The sequence below is a fragment of the Mobula birostris genome, chromosome 5 (genome assembly GCF_030028105.1).
Source record: "Mobula birostris isolate sMobBir1 chromosome 5, sMobBir1.hap1, whole genome shotgun sequence".
NCBI classification, from domain to species: Eukaryota; Metazoa; Chordata; class Chondrichthyes; order Myliobatiformes; family Myliobatidae; genus Mobula; species Mobula birostris.
In genome coordinates, this window is record NC_092374.1 from 183,447,612 (window position 1) to 183,467,134 (window position 19,523).

At 45.7% G+C, this 19,523-nt stretch overlaps 1 protein-coding gene across 1 annotated transcript in view; it reads right to left on the reverse strand.

Moving 5' to 3' along the window:
* Positions 1-18,971, reverse strand: part of LOC140198108 (ras/Rap GTPase-activating protein SynGAP-like) — a 582,056-nt gene extending 563,085 nt beyond the window's left edge. The window contains exon 1 of the mRNA XM_072259023.1: positions 18,669-18,971. Within this exon, the coding sequence (XP_072115124.1) occupies positions 18,669-18,750 (82 nt within the window). The 5' untranslated portion in view covers positions 18,751-18,971. The remainder of the gene's footprint in view (positions 1-18,668) is intronic.
* Between the last annotated feature and the right edge of the window lie 552 nt (positions 18,972-19,523).

Genomic DNA, 19,523 nt, shown 5'->3' on the forward strand with positions numbered 1-19,523 from the left:
ACCAATTGCCTGCACCTGTGATGATTTGGTGTTTCATGCTAAATGGGGTGAATACATAAACAAAGAATTACTTTGTGTTTGATATTTGTAATTAATTTAGACCACTTTGTAGAAATCTGTTTTCACTTTGATACAAAAGAATCTTTTTCTGTTGATTGGTGACAAAAAAATTCAAATTAAATCCACTGTGATTCAATGTTGTAAAACAATAAAACATGAAAACTTCTAAAGGAGTGGGGGTGGTGAATACTTTTTAGAGGCACTGTATAATTGACTTGTTTAGATGTCATAGAGTAGTGAAATAAATTTTTCAGTGAATCAGTAAGTTTAAAAAGAGTGTGGGGTAAGGGGCTTTGGTGAATTATAAGGGAACAAGGGAAATGAGAGCTGTAGAGTTTAAAGGGATTGCAGCATGTATGGCTCCGGTGAGTTTGAAGGGAGCATGGAAACCATCACCTGGTGAATGAGATTCTGAGTTGTCAGTTTTTCAAAAAGTTGGAGAGTACTGTAGATTGTTGACATTGTCCTATTCTCCAGGTGTTCCCTTAACTTTACTGACCCTCCTGTGTCCTGCCATCTCTCTGCTTTGGTTTACTTTTTTGTCCAGTGGTTTGGAAAATTATGAAGTAAATCCATCAAAAATTATTTGTCTTATTTATAAATGATGTAGGACTAGATGGCTGAAGCCTAGAGACTGGAGACTGGAGGCCCGGAGAACTCTTCTGGAGTTAGAGGACTGTTTGTTAGTGTGGCTGTGAGGGAATAGATGGGCTTGATTTGCTGTTGTTGTTTTGTTGTGTTCAGTGTTGTTCTGCCAAGCATTGTGGGTATGCTATGTCTGTGCTGGAATGTGGAGTGATACTTTCGGGCTGCCCCCACTACATCCTTAGTTGGTTGTTAATGCAGACAACGCATTTCACTGTATGTTTCGATGTACATATGATCAATAAATCTGAATGCAGATTCACTCAGGTTCCCTTGTGGCCCGGTATGATTAATTCATCAGTGCATTTATCTATCTATCTATCTATCTATCTATTTTTATATATATATATATATATATATATATATATAAACAGCACAGAATAGGCCCTTCCGTCACTTTGAGTGTGCCTCCAGCAACCTCCATCGATTTAACCCTAGCCCAGTGTCCCCAACCTCCGGGCCGCAGACCGATACATTGCCGCGAAGAATGCAGTGGTGCAGCAGTAGTCAGAATGCACCCAGCACATCTTTAAGAAAAAAGCCGAAATAAACAAGCTAATGAATTAGGTGCCGTCTGGCACGTAAATGTTGGCCCAGATCAGAGGCGAATCACTGCATCGCTGCATTCTTTGCAGCAATGTATTCATCTACGGCCTGGAGGTTGGGGACCACTGCCCTAGCCCAATTACAGACCAATTTACAATGACCAATGAACCTACTAACCAGTAGATCTTTGGACTGTGGGAGGAAATCAGAGCATCTGGAGGAAACCAATGCATTCCACAGAGTCTCTACAGAGGACACTGGGATTGAGCTCTAACACCTGATGCCAGAAGCTTCAATAGTGTTGCACTAACCACTACGCTACCATGGTGTCCCCATGGCCCTCAATACGAGCTTGTCAGCCTGATGATCCTCAGCTCTGTGTATGTGGAGTCTGCATGATCTTCCTTTAAACACCTGGATATTCCAGAAGTGCTCTGGTTTCCTCCCATATTCCAAAGGCTTTCTGGCTGGTAAGTTAATTTTTCACTGTAGATAAACAATAGACATTAGGTGCAGGAGTAGGCCATTTGGCTCTTCGAGCCAGCACGATTGTCCCATGTGTAAGTGAGAGATGGAATCTGGGGAGGGAAAGTTCATGGAAGTAGGGAGAGGTCAATAACTGGGATTCCAGTAAGATTAACCCATGGTAACACAGTGGTTAGTATGAAGTTATTACACCTCGGGGAGTCAGAGCCAGCACCGTCCGTAAGCTTGACTCTTTCCTCCGGGTGCTCTGGTTTCCTCTCACAATCCAAAGATGCACCAATTAGCAGGTTCATTGGTCATTGTAAATTGTCCTGTGGTTGGGCTAGGGCTAAATAGGTGGGCTGCTAGGCGGTGAGGCTCATCGGGGTGGAAGGGTATGTTCCACATTGTACCATTAATTAATTAATTAATTAATGAAAATAGATGGTTGACAATCACTATGGACTTGATTGGCGAAGGGCCTGGTTTCATGCTGCATCTCTGTATAACTCCAGTCAAAACTGGTGCAGGAGGCAGATTTATTCCCCTGAAAGTCATGGGTTCTTACTTCAAGTCAACAATTTCCACTTCCAATGTTGCTTTTTACCTTCAAATTCAAGTTCAAGTTTGTTGTTATTAAACCATACACATGTATATTTCTAAACAAGGCCATACTCCCTGGGTCCAAGGTGCAAAACACAATACACACAGCACATGTAGTTATGATCCAGTGCATACAGTCACAAAATAATATTAGCACAAGTCCCTGAGTGGCCTGGGCTGGAGATTGACAGGTTGACATAAAGTGCAAGGTGCATACTTCCAGATGATCCAGCAGATTTAAATTCCATAGCTGTCAGGAGGGATGTGAATTTGTGTCTTAGGATCAGTACAGAACTCTGGTTAACCACTGGCCCATGCAACAAACTCATACATTACCGTTAGTGTCCCATTGCGCATCTCAGAGCAGCTATCACACTAAACTTAGTACCGAGCCAAGCATGGAGTTGCGCTAAACTCCGTACAGGCAGTGATGGGAATTGAATCCGGGATGCTGCCACCGTAAAGTGTTATGTTGACCACTGTGCTCCAACTTGAGAACAGCCTTGAACCAACAACACCTTCCCCATCCTCTTCTCAGTGGTGCTGCCATACTCTCCGACTGTTAATTCTATTTCTTCCATTATTGTCATTTCAGCATTTCTTTTCTCACTGCTGCAGAGTGCACTACTATGCTGTGGGCTATCCTGCTATTTTGCACTTGTCGCTGTCTTTATTGTTGTACTTACACTGAGTGGCCGCTTTATTAGGAACACTTGTACACCTGCTTTTTAATGCAAAAATCTAATCTGCGAATCATGTGGCAGCAACTCAATGTATAAAAGCATGCAGACATGATCAAGAAGTTCAGTTGTTGTTCAGATCAAACATCAGAATAGGGAAGAAGTGTGATCTAAGTAACTTTGACTGTAGAATGATTGTTGCTGCTAGATGGGGTGGTTTGAGTATTTCAGAAACTGCTGATTTCCTGGAATTTTCACATTCATTATTCTCTAGATTTCACAGGGAATGGTGCAAAACTAAATCCCGCACACAGACTGGAGCACGTTTGCTGCCCATGCCACCGACTCTCAGACTTACATTGACTTACATACCGACTCTGTCCTTGAGCACGTCGACAAGTGTGTAGATAGAGTGACATCACAATAACAAATAAAAGTTTTCTCCAATCAGAAACCATGGATGAACAGAGAGGTTCGCCTCCTGCTCAAAGCCAGAGATTCAGCCTTCAGGTCTAGAGACTGGAAGGCTTACAGCTCAGCCAGGACCAACCTGAGGAGGGGAATCTCTCAGGCTAAACACACACACAAACAGAGAATCGAGGAGCATTTCAACTCCTCGCACCCCCCGTGCATGTGGCATGGCATACAGATTATTACAGACTTCAAACCACCTAGTACTGTGCCCCCTTCCAGCTCTGCTTCCCTCCCTGACAAGCCCAATTACTTCTACGCTCGCTTTGACCGAGGGAACAAGGAGGTCACCCTCAAATTGTAGCTCCCACCTGGTGAACTGCCTCTCTCAGTTTCCACCTCTGATGTTTGTGCCACCCTGAGCAGGGTGAATGTACGGACGGCAGCTGGTCTGGATGGAATACCTGGCCGTGTGCTCAGAGTCTGTGCAGGGCAGTTGGCCGGGGTCTTCACGGACATTTTCAAACTGTCCCTGGCTCAGGCAGTTGTCCCCACAAGCTTCAAGATTGCCACCATCGTGCCAGTGCCACGGGCCTGAATGACTTCCGCCCAGTTGCACTCACCCCCATCATTGCAAAGTGCTTTGAGAGACTGGTTTTATCACATCTGAAATCCTGTCTGCCCACTACCCTGGACCCCCATCAATTTGCCTATCACACCAACTGGTCTGCAGAGGACGCCATCTCCACGGCACTTCACTCTGCCCTGACCCACCTGGACAGCCCCAACTCTTACGTCAGAATGCTGTTCATTGACTTTAGTTTGGCATTCAATACTGTGATCCCCTCCAAGCTGATCGCCAAACTTTGCCAGCTTGGTATCAGCTCATCCCTCTGCAACTGGACCTGGGACTTTCTGACTAACAGACCCCAATCTGTTAAGTTAGACAACCTCTCCTCCTCCATTCTCACTCTGAACACCGGCGTGCCTCAAGGCTGTATGCTGAACCCTCTTCTGTACTCCCTTTTCACCTATGACTGCGTTCCTGTACACGGTTCTAACTCCATAAACAAGTTCGCAGACGACACCACGGTGGTTGGCCTGATCAGAGGGGATGACAAGACAGCCTACAGGGACAGGGTCCAGCACCTGGCCGCGTGGTGTGCTGATAACAACCTGGCCCTTAACACCCAGAAAACCAAGAAGATCATCGTGGACTTCAGGCATGCTAGGAGCCACACTCATGTCCCCATCTACATCAACGGAGCTGTTGTGGAGCGTGTATCAATTCCTTGGTGTCTGCATGTCCGATGATCTCACCTGGTCCCTGAACTCCTCCACCCTGGTCAAAAAGGCGCAATAGCACCTTTATTTCCTGCAGAGCATGAAGAAAGCTCACCTCTGTCGCAGGATACTGACAGTGGGACTGTTTTACTGCTGTACTACTGAGAACATACTCACCAACTGTATTTCAATGTGGTATGGCAATTGTCCCGTATCGGACCGCAAAGCATTCCAGCATGTGGTAAAAACTGCCCAGTGGATTATCGGCACCCAATTGCCCACCATTGAGAACATCTACCATAAATGCTGCCTGGGCAGGGCGAAAAGCATTATCAAGGATGCATCTCACCCTAACCTTGGACTTTTTACTCTCCTCCCATCCGGTAGGCGCTACTGGAGCCTCTGCTCCCGCACCAGCAGGCACAAGAACAGCTTCTTCCCTGAGGCTGTGACCCTGCCGGACCTCACATCACAGCGCTAAGCAGTATTACACCCATATTGTACTGTCTCAGTACTTTTATATTTGTATGCTGTAGCACTTACTTTTTATTCACAGTTATTTTGTAACTAATGCTATTCTTTTGCACTTCTGGTTCGATGTTAATTACATTTCATTGGCTTTGTATCTGTACTCGGTACAATGACAATAAAGTTGAATCTAATCTAATGTAATCTAATCTAATTTGTGTGGACAAAAACACCTTTGGATGGGAGAGGTCAGTGGAGAATGGCCAGACTGGCTCAAGATGACAGTAAATCAGATAACAATAGTGGTGTTCAGAAGAACATCTCTGAATGCACACATCGAACCTTAGAATGGATGGACCACCGAAGCAGAAGACTATAAACCCACTTTATTAGGTACAGGAGGTACGTAATGAAGTTGCCACTGAGTGTATAATAACGGTTTACTCTGTGAGCCTCACTCGACTCACTTGAGGAAGGATTTTGATTTCATGTGGGTATACATGACAATAAACCAATCCGAGCCAGGAAGCAGAAGACTGAAAGGTCGGTTTTGGAGTGGTTCACCCACTGAACACGCCGGTGGCCAGAACTACAGCACGTTGGAAGTTTGGCAGGTTTCAGAAGGGGAGGTCACAGAGACAAGGATGAGGGAAGAGATGGGAACACCGAGATAGGGAAGGTAAATGAAAGGGAAGCCAGTAATGGTTGAACCTGGTGTGAGATGGGATGTGGGAGGATTTATGGAAAAGTTTAGGAGGGAAACATGCTGGGGAATTGGGTGGGCCTGGAAGAGCCACTCTTGCAGGATGTGTGACCAGCTCTGCCAGAGCCAGCTTGACAGCAGCATCAGAAGAGCTTTGAGGGTTTACTTTTCTTTATTGTCGCCAAACAATTGATACTAGAGCGTACAATCATCACAGTGATATTTGATTCTGCGCTTCCCTCTCCCTGGATTACAAATCGATAGTAAATATTAAAAATTTAAATTATAGATCATAAATAGAAAATAGAAAAGGGAAAGTAAGGTAGTGCAAAAAAAAAACCGAGAGGCAGGTCTGGATATTTGGAGGGTATGGCCCAGATCCGGGTCAGGATCTGTTCAGCAGTCTTATCACAGCTGGAAAGAAGCTGTTCCTAAATCTGGCCGTATGAATCTTCAAGCTCCTGAGCCTTCTCCCGGAGGGAAGAGGGACGAAAAGTGTGTTGGCTGGGTGGGTCATGTCCTTGATTATCCTGGCAGCACTGCTCTGACAGCGTGCGGTGTAAAGTGAGTCCAAGGACGGAAGATTGGTTTACGTGATGTGCTGGGCTGTGTTCACGATCTTTTGCAGCTTCTTCCGGTCTTGGACAGGACAACTTCCGTACCAGATTCTGATGCACCCTAGAAGAATGCAAGAAGCTGTTTCCCAAGAAAACAGCCATCAAGGACCTGGGAGACAGGATGAAACTCCAGGAAACATCTCCTTCGACAGCAAATATACCTGGGATATTACCACATTTCCTTACAATGCAGGAGGAAGCCATTCAGCCCATCAGGTCTACACCACTCTCTGAACAAACACAATTCCTGACTAAACTTCCTTGTGATCCACTCTCCCCACATTCCCATCAGTTTACCTCAGATTCTACCACTCTCTGGCACACCAGGTGCAACCTATATTGGACAATTAACCCATTAGGCGGCATCCCTCTGAGTTGTGGTGGAACTGGGACACCCAGGGGAAACCCTCGCAATCACAGGGAGAACATGCAGACTCCACAAAAATAGCACTTGAGGTCACAATGGAGCCCAGGTCACTTATACTACATAGCAGTAGCTCCATTAGCTGCAGCACTATACGTCAATCACTGGCAATTCAAATAACAGGGAGCCAATAGGACTGGATTATTCATAAAATAGCAGGGTTGAGGTTGGGATAGGAGCTAAAACATTTATCATCATCTGAAGAAAATAAAACTGACTCCACTACATCTTGGTTATCAGGAAATGAAAATCAAAGAAACCTGTATAAATCTACAACAGAAACCTAAACCTGAGGAAAAGCTCAGCAAATCTGACAGCAACTGTGGAGAGAGAAACAGAGGAAACGTTTCAGGCCAGAGTCCTTTCACCCTTCTCCAACCCTCTCTACAACCCACTAGTTTTCCATTTTTTCCAGTGGTCTTCACCCTAAATGTGAACTTTGTTTCTCTCTTCACAAATGCTGTCTGGCCTTCTGAGAATTTCCAACATTAACACTGTCACTTTCAACAGATGCTGCCTGACGCATTGAGTTTTTCTATCTTTGACCTGACATATTAGCATCATTTTTCTCTCTTTGCAGACGCTATTAACCCATTGAAGTGCTTCATCTTTGACCTGACACATTAGCACTTTCTCTCTCCACAGATGCTGCCTCTGCCTGACACATAGAGTTCTTTCATCTTTGACCTGACACATTATCACTGTTTCTCTCTCAGGCTGCCTGACCTGCCGAGTATGTCTAGCATTTTCTGTTTTTTTCTGTTGCTTCTGATTTTATGTTCTGGTGAACCATCAATGAATTCACTCACAGTGTTCAGATCTTGGGGCTTTCAGTCTTTCTCTTTCCCTGCCCCTCCATCTCTGTCCACTCTTCCCTCCAACCTCCTTCTATTTCTCCCTGTATCCTCTGCCTCACTGTAAGATCATTCCCTGCTCTTCCAACAACTTCACGCAGCCTTTGCCCTCACCCATGCCTCCATTTTGAGTTTGGAAATGGTGACTACCCTTCTGCACTTTGGTGAACTGGGTGATGACTGGAGTGGCTGATGAGGTTGGCGCCGCAGAGAGGACCCACACATGATCTGAATGAAGGGCACTGGGATCCTGGCAAGTACATTGCCATTGAGAGAAGGGGATTCAAATCAACATTTTTGCCCTTGAACACCAGAACTGCTCAGCTCCTGGTGTGAGGTTCCAGTGTGAAATTGCCTGAACATCATGGACACAACATCGAGTAATTGGCACTGCTCTATACTTAGAGCTGAGCTAAGTGCCTATAGGATTGTGTGTGACTATATATAGATTGGCATAGCTATTTCTGATGCGGCTGCTTTCACTGAGTCAGTGCGCCTCGTATTGTAATGAGTGCAAGGCAACGAGCAGTGGGTTGGTAGGTTAACTCTCTCATCACAAAAATCACGATCTTACACAGAGAGCCAGTCAGGACCAGAGGAGAAGCATTCACGATCAAACTAAGACCCCAGTACATGATTAACCCCTTCGGCACAAGATTAGAAAGTGCCTGTTCCTTGGTGCCAGGCAGTTCCCAGTACAAGATTAATCCTTATAGCATCAGATTAGAAAGCACCAGTTCCTCAGTGCCAGACATGGACCCCAGTACAAGATTAACCCTCAATATTTCGAGCTGAGACCCTTCATCAGGACTGATTTATTCCTTCATAGATGCTGCCTGACTTGCTCAGTTTCTCCAGTATTGTCAGTATTGTGTGTGCGTGTGTGTTGCTCAAGATTTGCAGCATCCACAGAATTGCTTTTGCTTATAAGATTAACCCATTCAGCATCAGATTAGAAAACACCAATTCTTCAGTGCTAGACACAGACCCCAGTACAAGATTAACCTCTTCAAAACCCAATTGGAAAGTACCAGCTCCTCAGAGCCAGACGCAAACTGAAGATGAAGCATTAACCCAATTCATACAAGAACAGATTATGCTAGTTCTTTGGTGCCAGGCACAGACCCTAGACACTGCATTAACCCTTTCAGTAGGAGATCAGAATATTCCAGGTCAAAGGGCCAAGCACAGACTACAGCTACTGCATTAAACCTTTTCAATATGAGAGTAGGAAAGACCAGTTCCTCACTACTGATGGATTAGAGTGTAAAATTGTTATTTTTCTTGTCATTTAACTTCTTAAATTTTAATTCCTGTACTTTTATATAATCACAAATATAGGTGTAATTTTTGAGTGAATTTTCTGGTACTTGTAGTGTAGCTGATTCTGTATTTTCCTAGAAGTTTCAGTTTTTCTGCAGCAGGTGTCACACTAGTTGAATCTGGCTATTCCATAGAATATTGTTATCACTGGGATGTCTTGTTATCTTCCTAGTTTGAGATAGTTTTTAGTGTAAGATGATTTTTGTCTTGAAGTGGACTCACTGGAGTTGAGAAGAATGAGTTTGGAAAGGTAACTGGACAGGAGGGGCATGGAGAACTATGGTCCAGGTGCAGGTTGATATGAGTAGACTGTTTAAATACCTGTAGTTTGACACAGACTAGATAGGCCGAAGGGCCTGGTTCTGTGCTGTAGTTTTCTACAACTCTATGACTCTAAATTAGGAGCAGTCAAAGGCCACTCAACCCTTAAGCTTGTTTGCCAGTTAGTGAACACAGTTGATCTGATGGATGTGTTTTCATTCATGTTTGTGATCTGGGCGTCAACAGCAAGACCAGCGTTTATTGCCCAACCCTAATTATCCCTGAGAAGGCGGCATGGGGGTGTTGAGGTGCCTTCTGTGGGGTGAGCATGGTGGGAGGGGAGTTCCGGGATTTGGACCCAGTGATGTTGACGGTATGGGGGTAGATTTCTATGGTAGATGTGCATGACTTGGAGGGCATTGTGCAGAGGGGTGCTGCCTCCATTTGCCTGCTGTCCTTGTTGCACTTGATGGTAGAGATGGTGGGTCTCGGAAGTGCTGTCGAAGTAGCCCATTTTGTGGTTGGTGCCCACGGCAGCTGCTGTACGTTGGTGGTGAAGATAATGACTGTAGCTACAACCCTTTGCTCATCTACTTGCTCATCAACAACCAATCTACTTCCATTTTCAACAAGTCAGATGCTCTGCTTCCATGAAGGAAGAGATTTTCAACAGCTCAACTCCTTCTGAGAAAAAAATTGCTCCTGCTTTGTCTAAACTGGGCAACTGCTTATTTTTAAACAGCGACACCGTACTTCTAGATATTCCCATAAATGGAAACACCATCTCCACATCGACCCTGTCAAGGTCCCTCAGGATCTTACATATTCCAGACAGAGGGAGGTCGTTCTCTTCTCAAGCAGTCTTTTGGGAATAGATGTGTCCGATTTTGAGGATTGGGAGTTAACAGAGTGGGGAATTTTTTCTATGTGACTTGTCTCACACTGACAGCTACCATCCAGAGTGAGGTGTTGGTCCAATGGAAATGGGGACTGGAGATCTGACTTGGTTGAATGGAGACACACAAATACACAGACACGTATGTGTGGGTGCAGGCACATGCAGATGCAGGCATGCACAAATGTGCACATACACACACACACACACACCAACACAGATATGCACTCATGGACACACAGGCAAGCATGCACACACACATAGACACACACATGCACACATCACACATGTATATAAGCATAATCCGACATAAACACACTCACAAACACATACATCAGCCCAAAGTTTTTCAATACCACTGGCCAGCTTCTATATTCCTCAACTTCCAAACATCTTTATGAGTTTTCACAAAGCACCATTGGGATATATGCCTTTGAGTCACAAAGCTACCTTTTGAGTGTAAGTAAAAGTCAGCCATCTCTACCCTAGGCAAGTGACATAGTGGGTAGAGCCACTATCTCACAGCTCCAGAGACCCCGGTTCGATCCCAAACTCTGTCGTTGTCTTTGACTTTGCACATTCTCCCTGTAACTGCAAGGAGATCCCTTATGCTTCCCCCCAGTTTCCAATGACATGTTGGTTGGTGGATTAATTGGCTTCTATAAATTGTCCCCAGAGTGTAGGTAAGAGGTAGTATCTGGGGGGTAGAATTAAAATAATGGGATCAGTATAAAAAGTTGTGGTGGGCATGGTGGGCCAAGAGCCTGTCTCCACATCATTTGACACTAGTGAAATTCCAAGGACACAATTCACCCAGCCTCTTAAACTTATTACATTTTGCTTAGCAGTCTGTTTTCCAGGGACAGATCCCTCTGAAAAACTGAGCAGTTACTTTATTTATCTGCCAGACCTTCACCAAATGAGCAGCCTCAGCTTGCTGATTGTTTACATTCTGCCATGGCAACCGCAGGAAAGGAAACAATAAGTTCCGAGATGGAGCAAAAGTAGCCCAGGAGTTTTGCAATGCGGCCGGCAAATGTACCAGCAACCTCCCCCCCCCCCCCCACCCCCCTTCCGCTGTGTGGTTAAGGATGCAGTCTCTGCGCACTTTCACATCCAAACCACGAGACCTTAACCTTGCATCTCAACGTGACATATTTAGAGTTATGGAGATATCCAGCATAGAAACAGGCCCTTTGGCCCACCATCTCTACCCGGGCCATCAAGCAACCGTTTACACTGATCCATAAGACCACAGATCAGAATCAGAGTCACTGTCTTACATGGTGTGGCATTTACTGCTTTGTGGCATCAGTACAGTTCAAACGCATAAAACCATTAAAAATTGTGAAATGAATAAATAGTGCAAAAAGAGGAATCGAGAGGCAAAGGTCATGGGTTCATGACATCTGACAGGGAGAGCAAACAGCTGCTTCTATGTCACTGAGTGGGGTGTTCAGTCTCTTGTACCTCCTGGATCCCGGACATTAATAATAAGAAGGAGGCATGTCCCAAGCAGGGAGCTGAACGAAAAGATTTTTACTCCTTCACGTTGTGGGGTGGATGTAAAATTTAAATAAATTCTTCTAAGTTCTTAATGAGAGCTGATGTCTTAAAGCGTCACAGCCTGAAGATGTCCTCGATGGTGGGGAGGCTTGTACCCATGATAGAGCTGGCTACAACCCTCATGATCCTGAGCACTGGAGCCTCCATTCCAGACTTTGATGCAACCAGTCGGAATACTCTGCACCGTTCACCTGCAGACATCGGTGACGTACCAGATCTCCTCAAACTCTGAACGAAGTGGAGCCACCAGCATGCCTTCTTTGATTTTGCATCAATGTGCTGGGCCCAGGACAGATCCTCTCGGATACTGACGCCCAGGAACTTAAAGATGCGCACCATTTCCACCGCTGTCCCCTTAATTAGGTGTGTGTTCTCTCAACCTCTCCTTCCTCAAGTCCACAATCAATCCCCTAGCCTTGCTGATGTTGCTGTGACACACTCAACAAGCTAATCTGTCTCACTTCTGTACACTACCCAGTCGCTATCTGAGATTCTGCCAACAACTACGGTGTTATCTGTGAATTTATAGATGGCATTTGAGCCTGTGCCTAACCAGAGTGCAGGGAGAGTAGAACAGTCGGCTAAGCACACACCCTAGAGGCACGCCGGTGTTGACTGCCAGTGGGGATGAGATGGTATCACTGAATGAGGAAGTCAAATATCCAGTAATGGGGGAGTTAGGTTCTGGAGCATGTTGATTAGTGTTGAGAGGATGATGGAGCTGTTATTGATAAACAGCACCCTGACGTACATTTTGTTGTTGCCCAGGTGGTCCAAGGCTAAGTGGAGAGCTAGTGAGACTACATGTATTGTAGGCCTGTTGAGGCCACAGGCAAATTGCAGTGATTCCGGGTCCTTGCTTAGTTTATCCATGACCAAACTGTCAAAGCACTTCACTGCAGCATATGTGAGTGCTACCGGGTGATAGTCATTGAGGCAGCTTACCCTGCTCTTCTTGGGCACTAGTGTGATTGATGCCCTTTCGAAGTAGAAGGGAAAATCCACCTGCAGCAGTGAGAGGTTGAAGATGTCCATAAGCACTCGCAGCAGCTGACTGGCACAGGTTTTCCAGACCCTGCTAGGTATATTGTCAGGGCCTGATGCCTGGCAGGGATTCACATTCTTGATAATGTTTTGACATCGTTGAGATCACAGTCGCTGGTTGCTGTGGGTATTCACACAGGTGTAGTGTTGTAGCTACATATAGGAGTAGAATCAGGCCATTCAGGCCATTGAGTCTGCCTCACCATCCCATCATGGGTGATTTTAACTCCATTCTTCCTCTTCCTCCCTGTAACCCTCAACCCCTCACCAATCAAGAACTTGCCAATCTCTGTCTTAAATACACCAAACGACTTGGCCTCCACGGCCTTCCGAAACAATGAATTCCACAGATTCACCACCCCCGGTTAAAGAAATCTCTCCTCGTCTCAGTTCTAAAGGGACGTCCCTTTGTTCTGAGGCTGTGCCCTTGGATCCTTGACTCTCCTGCTGATAGAGACATCTTCTCCATGTCCACTGTATCCAGGCCTCTCAGTATCATATAGGTTTCAATAAGATCCCATCCCCACCCCCATCCTGAACTCCATCGAGTACAAGCCCAGGGACATCAAATGCTCCTCAGATGTTACACCTGTTATTGTTGGAATCTTTCTTGCTAACCCTTCCACTGGACCCTCTCCAGGGCCAGCATATCCTTCCTTAGGCACAGGGTCCAATCCTTTCTACCAGCGCTGGGTCTGTAGTCTTCTATACAACTGTATCCTCGCTGGATTCTACCACTCACCTATATGTTAGGATTGATTTAGGGTGGCCAATTAACTTACCATGTAGTGCCTGGAGGTAACTGTGAGAATCTCTGCTTCCACAATGCCCTCGGCTGGTGCATTCCAATTATCCAGTTCCACCTCTGCTGTTTCATTTTCATGCAGCCTGGAAGAATCATTTCTGCATCGGAAGGAGCCCTCACCAGTGCATCCCCCTCCACAGAGCCTGCAACTCAACAGCAGCCCATGGAAAGGGTGAGCAGCTTCAAGCTCTGAGATGTCAACAGCCCTGAAGACCGTCTGCGTCCCTGACCCAACATATTGCTGCAATTACAGAGAAGGCACAACAGTGGCTATATTTCATGGAAAATTTGAAGAGACTTAGTACAACACCAAATTCTCACTCAAATTTCTACAGACGTACCGTGGAAAGCATTCTAACTGGTTGGACCACCATCTGGTAGGGTGGGACCACTGCACAGGGTCGGAAAAAGCTGCAGAAAGTTGTAAACTCAGCCAGCTCCATCATGGGCACTGACCTCACTGGCATCGGGGACCTTTTCAAAAGGCAATGCCTCAGAAAGGTGGAATCCATCATCATTGACTCCCATTACCCAGGAAATGCACTCTTTTCAATGCTGCCATCAAGGAGGAGGTACCGGAGCCTGAAGACACACACTCAATGTTTTATGAACAGCTTCTTCCCTCTGCTGTGAGGTTTCTGAATAGACAATGGAACCATGTACACTACCTTACTATTTTGTTTCTCTCTTTTTTCCTGTTCTTTTACACTATTTATTTAATTTAATTTTTTATATATATTTCTTATTGTAATATATAGTTTATTATTATGTACTGCTGCTGCAAAACAACAAATTTCATGACTTATGCCAGTGATATTAAACCCTGGTTCTGATTCGGATTCCTTTGCCAGATAAACACACACACCCCATCCAGTTGAAGGAATACAAATGCTTTACAATGCTTTACAGAGACCACACTTGGAGAATTGTGAACAGTTTTTGGCTCCTGACCTAAAAAAGGATGTGCTGGCTTTGGAAAGGCTCCAGAGGTGGTTCAGGAGAATGATCCTGGGAACAAAAAGTGAATGAATGAGGATCGCTTAATGGCTCTGGGCCTGTTGCTGGAGTTCTGAAGAATGGGTGATGGGGGGATCTCATTGAAACCTATCAAATATTGAAAGGCCTAGATAGAGTGGACATGGAGTGGATGGTTCCTATAGCGGGGAGTCTGGGAATAGATGGTACAATTTCGGGATAGAAAATCAACCCTTCAGAACAGAGATGGAGAGGAATTTCATTAGCCAGCAGTGGCAATCATTGCCACAGATTACTGTGGAGACTAATTCATTGGATATGTTTGAAACAGAAGCTGATAGGTTCTTAATTAGTAAGGATGTCAAAGGTTATGGGGAGAAGGCAGGAAAATTGAGTTGAGAGGGATAATAAATCAGACATGATAAAATAGCAAAGCAGATTTGATGGGTTGAATGGCCAAATTGTGTTCTAATGTCTTATATATATATAGGCATCCGTTAGTCTCGTGAGACATGGATTTGCACCTTGGAAAGTTTCCAAGGCGCAGGCTTGGGCATGGTTGTATGGAAGACCAACAGTTGTCCATGCTGCAAGCCTCCCTTCTCCGCGCCACCGACATTGTCCAAGGGAAGGGCACTAGGACCCATACAGCCTGGCACTGGTGTCATCATAGAGCAATATGTGGTTAAGTGCCTTGCTCAAGGACACAACACATTGCTTCAGCCAAGGCTCGAACTAGCAACCCTCAAATCACTAGACGAATGCCTTAACCACTTGGCCACACGCCAACGTCTTATGGTCTTATGAAAAGCAAAGAATCTTGGAGCCCAGGAAAGCAATTTTCAAAAAAGCACTGTTGCTTCCTTAGCACACAAGTCCCAGGCTGCTAGCCTTCATAAGAGACCGATCCCTCGAACATATTCACCAAAATGAATGTATCACCAAAGTGAATGGTGCAGATCTGTCATCCTAACTGATGTACGGGGTCTTTCTTTTGTTACACTTAAAATGGCGACTTTGTTATGTTAATATTGATATTGATAATCCAATATCTCAAGACTCCAACCACTTTCATTCTTCTAATCCTTTGGGTTTGGTAAATCCCAAGATATCTGGAGATCTTACAACTGTAATCATAAGATGTAAGAGCAGAATCAGGCCATTCAGCCCTTCTAGTCTGTTCTGCCATTCATACATGGTTGATGTTTGTCCTTCCTTATTGCACCATCTTCTCCCTGTAACCATTAACTCTCTTACCAGTGAAAAACCTATTGATCTCTGCATTAAGTACACCCAATGATTTCACCTGAATCCCCCTCTGGCAAAATATCCAACAAATCCACCACCCTTTGGCTAAAGAAATTCCTCCTCATCTCATTTCTATAAAGGTACACATTTGTTCTGAGTCTGTGACCTCAGATCCTAGACGCTCCCACTAATGGAAACATCCACTTCACATCCACTCTATCCATGCCTTTAAGTATCCATAGGTTTCAATGAGAACTCTCCACCCACCCCATCTTTTTGAGCTCCATTGAGTAGAGATGCAGGACATGAAATACTTTTCATACGTTAAGCCTTTCTTTTATTGGATTGTTCTTGCGAACCTCATCTTGTATTGATCTTAGGTCCAGATTCCAGCCAACAATTCCACCAGGAAGGAAGATGACTAACGACAGACCTTTTTTCCTCATCCCATTTCCCAGGGGCAACATTATTTCTGGCTGGGAAGGTTACCTCTATCAAGGAACAGAATTCATCAGGTGAGAATCAGTTCTACCAATTGCACGGTCACCTTGGTTCAGGGATCTGGAGCAGTGAGAGAGAATTCCCCACACAGAGCCGTGGAGCTCATTTCCAGAATTAGCTCCCGAGCCACAGGCTGTGGGAGATAATTTCAACAGACAGTTCTTTCACCAGCAACATATGGACTAGCAAGCCTGCTAATTGTGTCTAACCTGTGCTCTGGGAGTGTGTGATGGGACAGGGTAGAGGAAGTTTACTCGGTGTGTTATGGTGCCGTCCCTGTCCTGGGACTGTATGTCGGGACAGTGCAGAAGGAGTTTTACTCTGTCTAATCTATGCAGTCCCTGCTCTGGCAGTGTGTGATGGGTGAGTGAAGTGTGTAGAGGGAGCTTCATTTTGTATCTAACTTGTACTGTCCTTGCTTTGGGGAGTGTGTGATTGGAAAATGTGGAGGGAGACAACTTTGTGTCAGACCCTGTCCTGGGATTGTGTGACAGGACAGAGTACAGAAACCTTAACATTTTCATCGACTGGAAAAAGCTCCCACTGCTTTCAATTCAGGAACAAGTCTGACTCTGTCTCTGATTTCAAGACTGACCTGTGTGAGCCTCACCATCTTCCTCCTATTCCTCAAAGACTGTCCCCATGGTCTCCACTGCTCGGCAACATCTAGGCAAAAGGAGGAGCAAGCAGGCAAAACTGGTCTGGTGGGGGGTGATTGAGGGGAGATGGCGGGGAGCAGAGTAGCTGAGTGGAACAATTCCATTCAAAGGTGAACAGTGAGTTGGGGATCTCCATATATCACAGGAGTCAATGATCAGTTTCTTAGCTGAACGATATAGTAGTATATGTGTTTGATCTTCATCCCTCCAATGTGTCTCCATTGTAAATCACACCAAGGAAAGCTGGTGCAGAGATGCTGATCACAAGTGTCCTGTCCCCAGGGATCAGTTCCCCACTCACGTACATCAAAGTTCAAAGCTAAAAGTAAATTTATTGTCAAAGTACAGTACATATGGTATATGTTAACTTTTACTACCTTGGAGATTTATCTTAAACTTATAGAGAACCACAGAACAGAAACAGTCCCTTCGGCCCATCTAGACCATGCTGAACTGTTATTATTCCCGGTCCCATCAACTCACACCTGGAGCATTGTCCTCCATACCCCTCCCATTCATGGACTTATTCAAATTTCTCTTAAATTTCTTCTTTCTTGCAGGCTTTTTACAGGTCAGAAATCAATACAATAGAATTTTATGAAAAAAATGTGCATAAACGGAGAAAGGCTGAGAAGCATCCAATGTGCTAAAGGAAACAAACTAATACTGAGGTGGGATAGGGTGGGATGCTGCACTACCTAACTCACCTGATCACATTCCCCAGCGGTGATAGTGCTGGCAGGTGGAATGGGGGGAGCCATCTCCTTCCACCACAACCTGTGTTGAGTGGCAGTGTTGACTCCCCCTTGGGTGTTGTGCTGTGTAACCCTTTGATAGCTCAGTCCCACAAACAGGACCAGCCAATCCCTTGCGTCCTCTTGATGAAGCTTAGGGTTCAAGCGGGCGCTTGGTAGGGCTCAGAGTGAGGCCACTCAGCCCATCACACCTGTCCCCCTCGATCAGTCCAACTGCCCGTGCTCTTTGTAACTTTTGCAAGCTTTAATTTCCTCTCCACCACGCCAATGCACAGTGAATTCCTCATCATCACCATTATCCTGGAATTTTGCCAATAAAAAAGCTCACTGGAAGCATTTGGGAGGGTCTACAGCGTGGACACAGCCCTCTGGCCTAGCGTGTCTGTCCAAACCACACCCCCAAAGTACCTATGCGCCCAACTCTAACCTTCATCCCATTTTATTCTCCACACATTCCCAACAACTCTCCCTGTAGATTCCACCCCTCACCTGCACATCTGTGGCAAGATACAGCAGCCAATTACCCACCATCCCTGCATCTCTGGGATGTGGAAGGAGTACAAGCAGGTAGGTGATAGGTGAAGGTTGGTACAGGTAGGTGGGAGGGAGTAATAAGCATTTGGGAGGTGATAGGTGGACGAGGTAAAGGATAGGAGAGGACAGTGGTCCATGGAAGAAAGGGAAAGAGGAGGGGCACCAGAGGGGGCTGATCAGAGCTGAAATTATGTCACTGTGCCACACTGAGCCATCACCAGCATAACTTGCTTCTAAATTCTTCAACTCGAGACAGGGCTGGGTATGTTCGGAAGGGTTGTAGGATGGATTGGGGGCAGGGGGGTGGTGGCAGACTCACATTTTGGTGCAACATCAACTCACCACAGACTCGCCTCCAGCCCTTGTTCAGACAGGTCACCAGACACCCCGGAGATCCGACCTCCTTGGCCCCTCTGCTCTCCATGTCCGGAAAAGATGGAGTGATTTGTCCCACTGCAAAAAAAAAAAAACCCCGAGGAAACTAGTCCCAGGGGAAGGGGAGATTCTGTCTGATGAACTCCCCCAACCCCGGCTGCTGGGAATAGAGAGGCTAAAACTCAGCCCACAGCCTCAGTGGACAGTAGGACGTTGGAAATACTCCCGTCTCGTCAAGTGCCAGTGTCTTTCTCCAGGAAATAAGTCTTGCCTTTGTTTGTAAGCTGAGATGAGATGAGAACACATTGGAGTAAAAGGTTTGCCTTTCATTTCAGCCCAGCACTGAGCGTTCTCATCCCCTGCTAGAGATCTATATATATCTGTGTGTTAGCAGGGCTGCCTGTGGCTGCTGACTGGCCCCAGATTCTATGTGAGAGACACGGGCGGCAGCTGCTCCTGGATACAGATAAACAGATGCGCGGGTCCGCTCCGGGCTTCCTGTTCAGGGAGACCTTTAGTCCTGACCCCACTCGCTTTCCTTGCAGTTCTCAAGTTAAAAATAAAGCTGAAATCAAGACCTTCAACAATCGACTCATTCATTGTAGGGCCGTTCCCCGACATCGCCCAGATCTTCCATTTCTCCTCATTTAAACAGACGAGGACATTGGAGATAGAAATTTAGAACTCTGAGGGAGGCCCTTCAGCCCATCATCCCCTGTTCTGGCACTATTGCAGTTCCTCGTTTTCAAGATCTGAATGTCACTGGTAAGGGTTTCCGAACCCACAACCGAATACCAGCTAGATCAAGGACAGTGGCAGCAG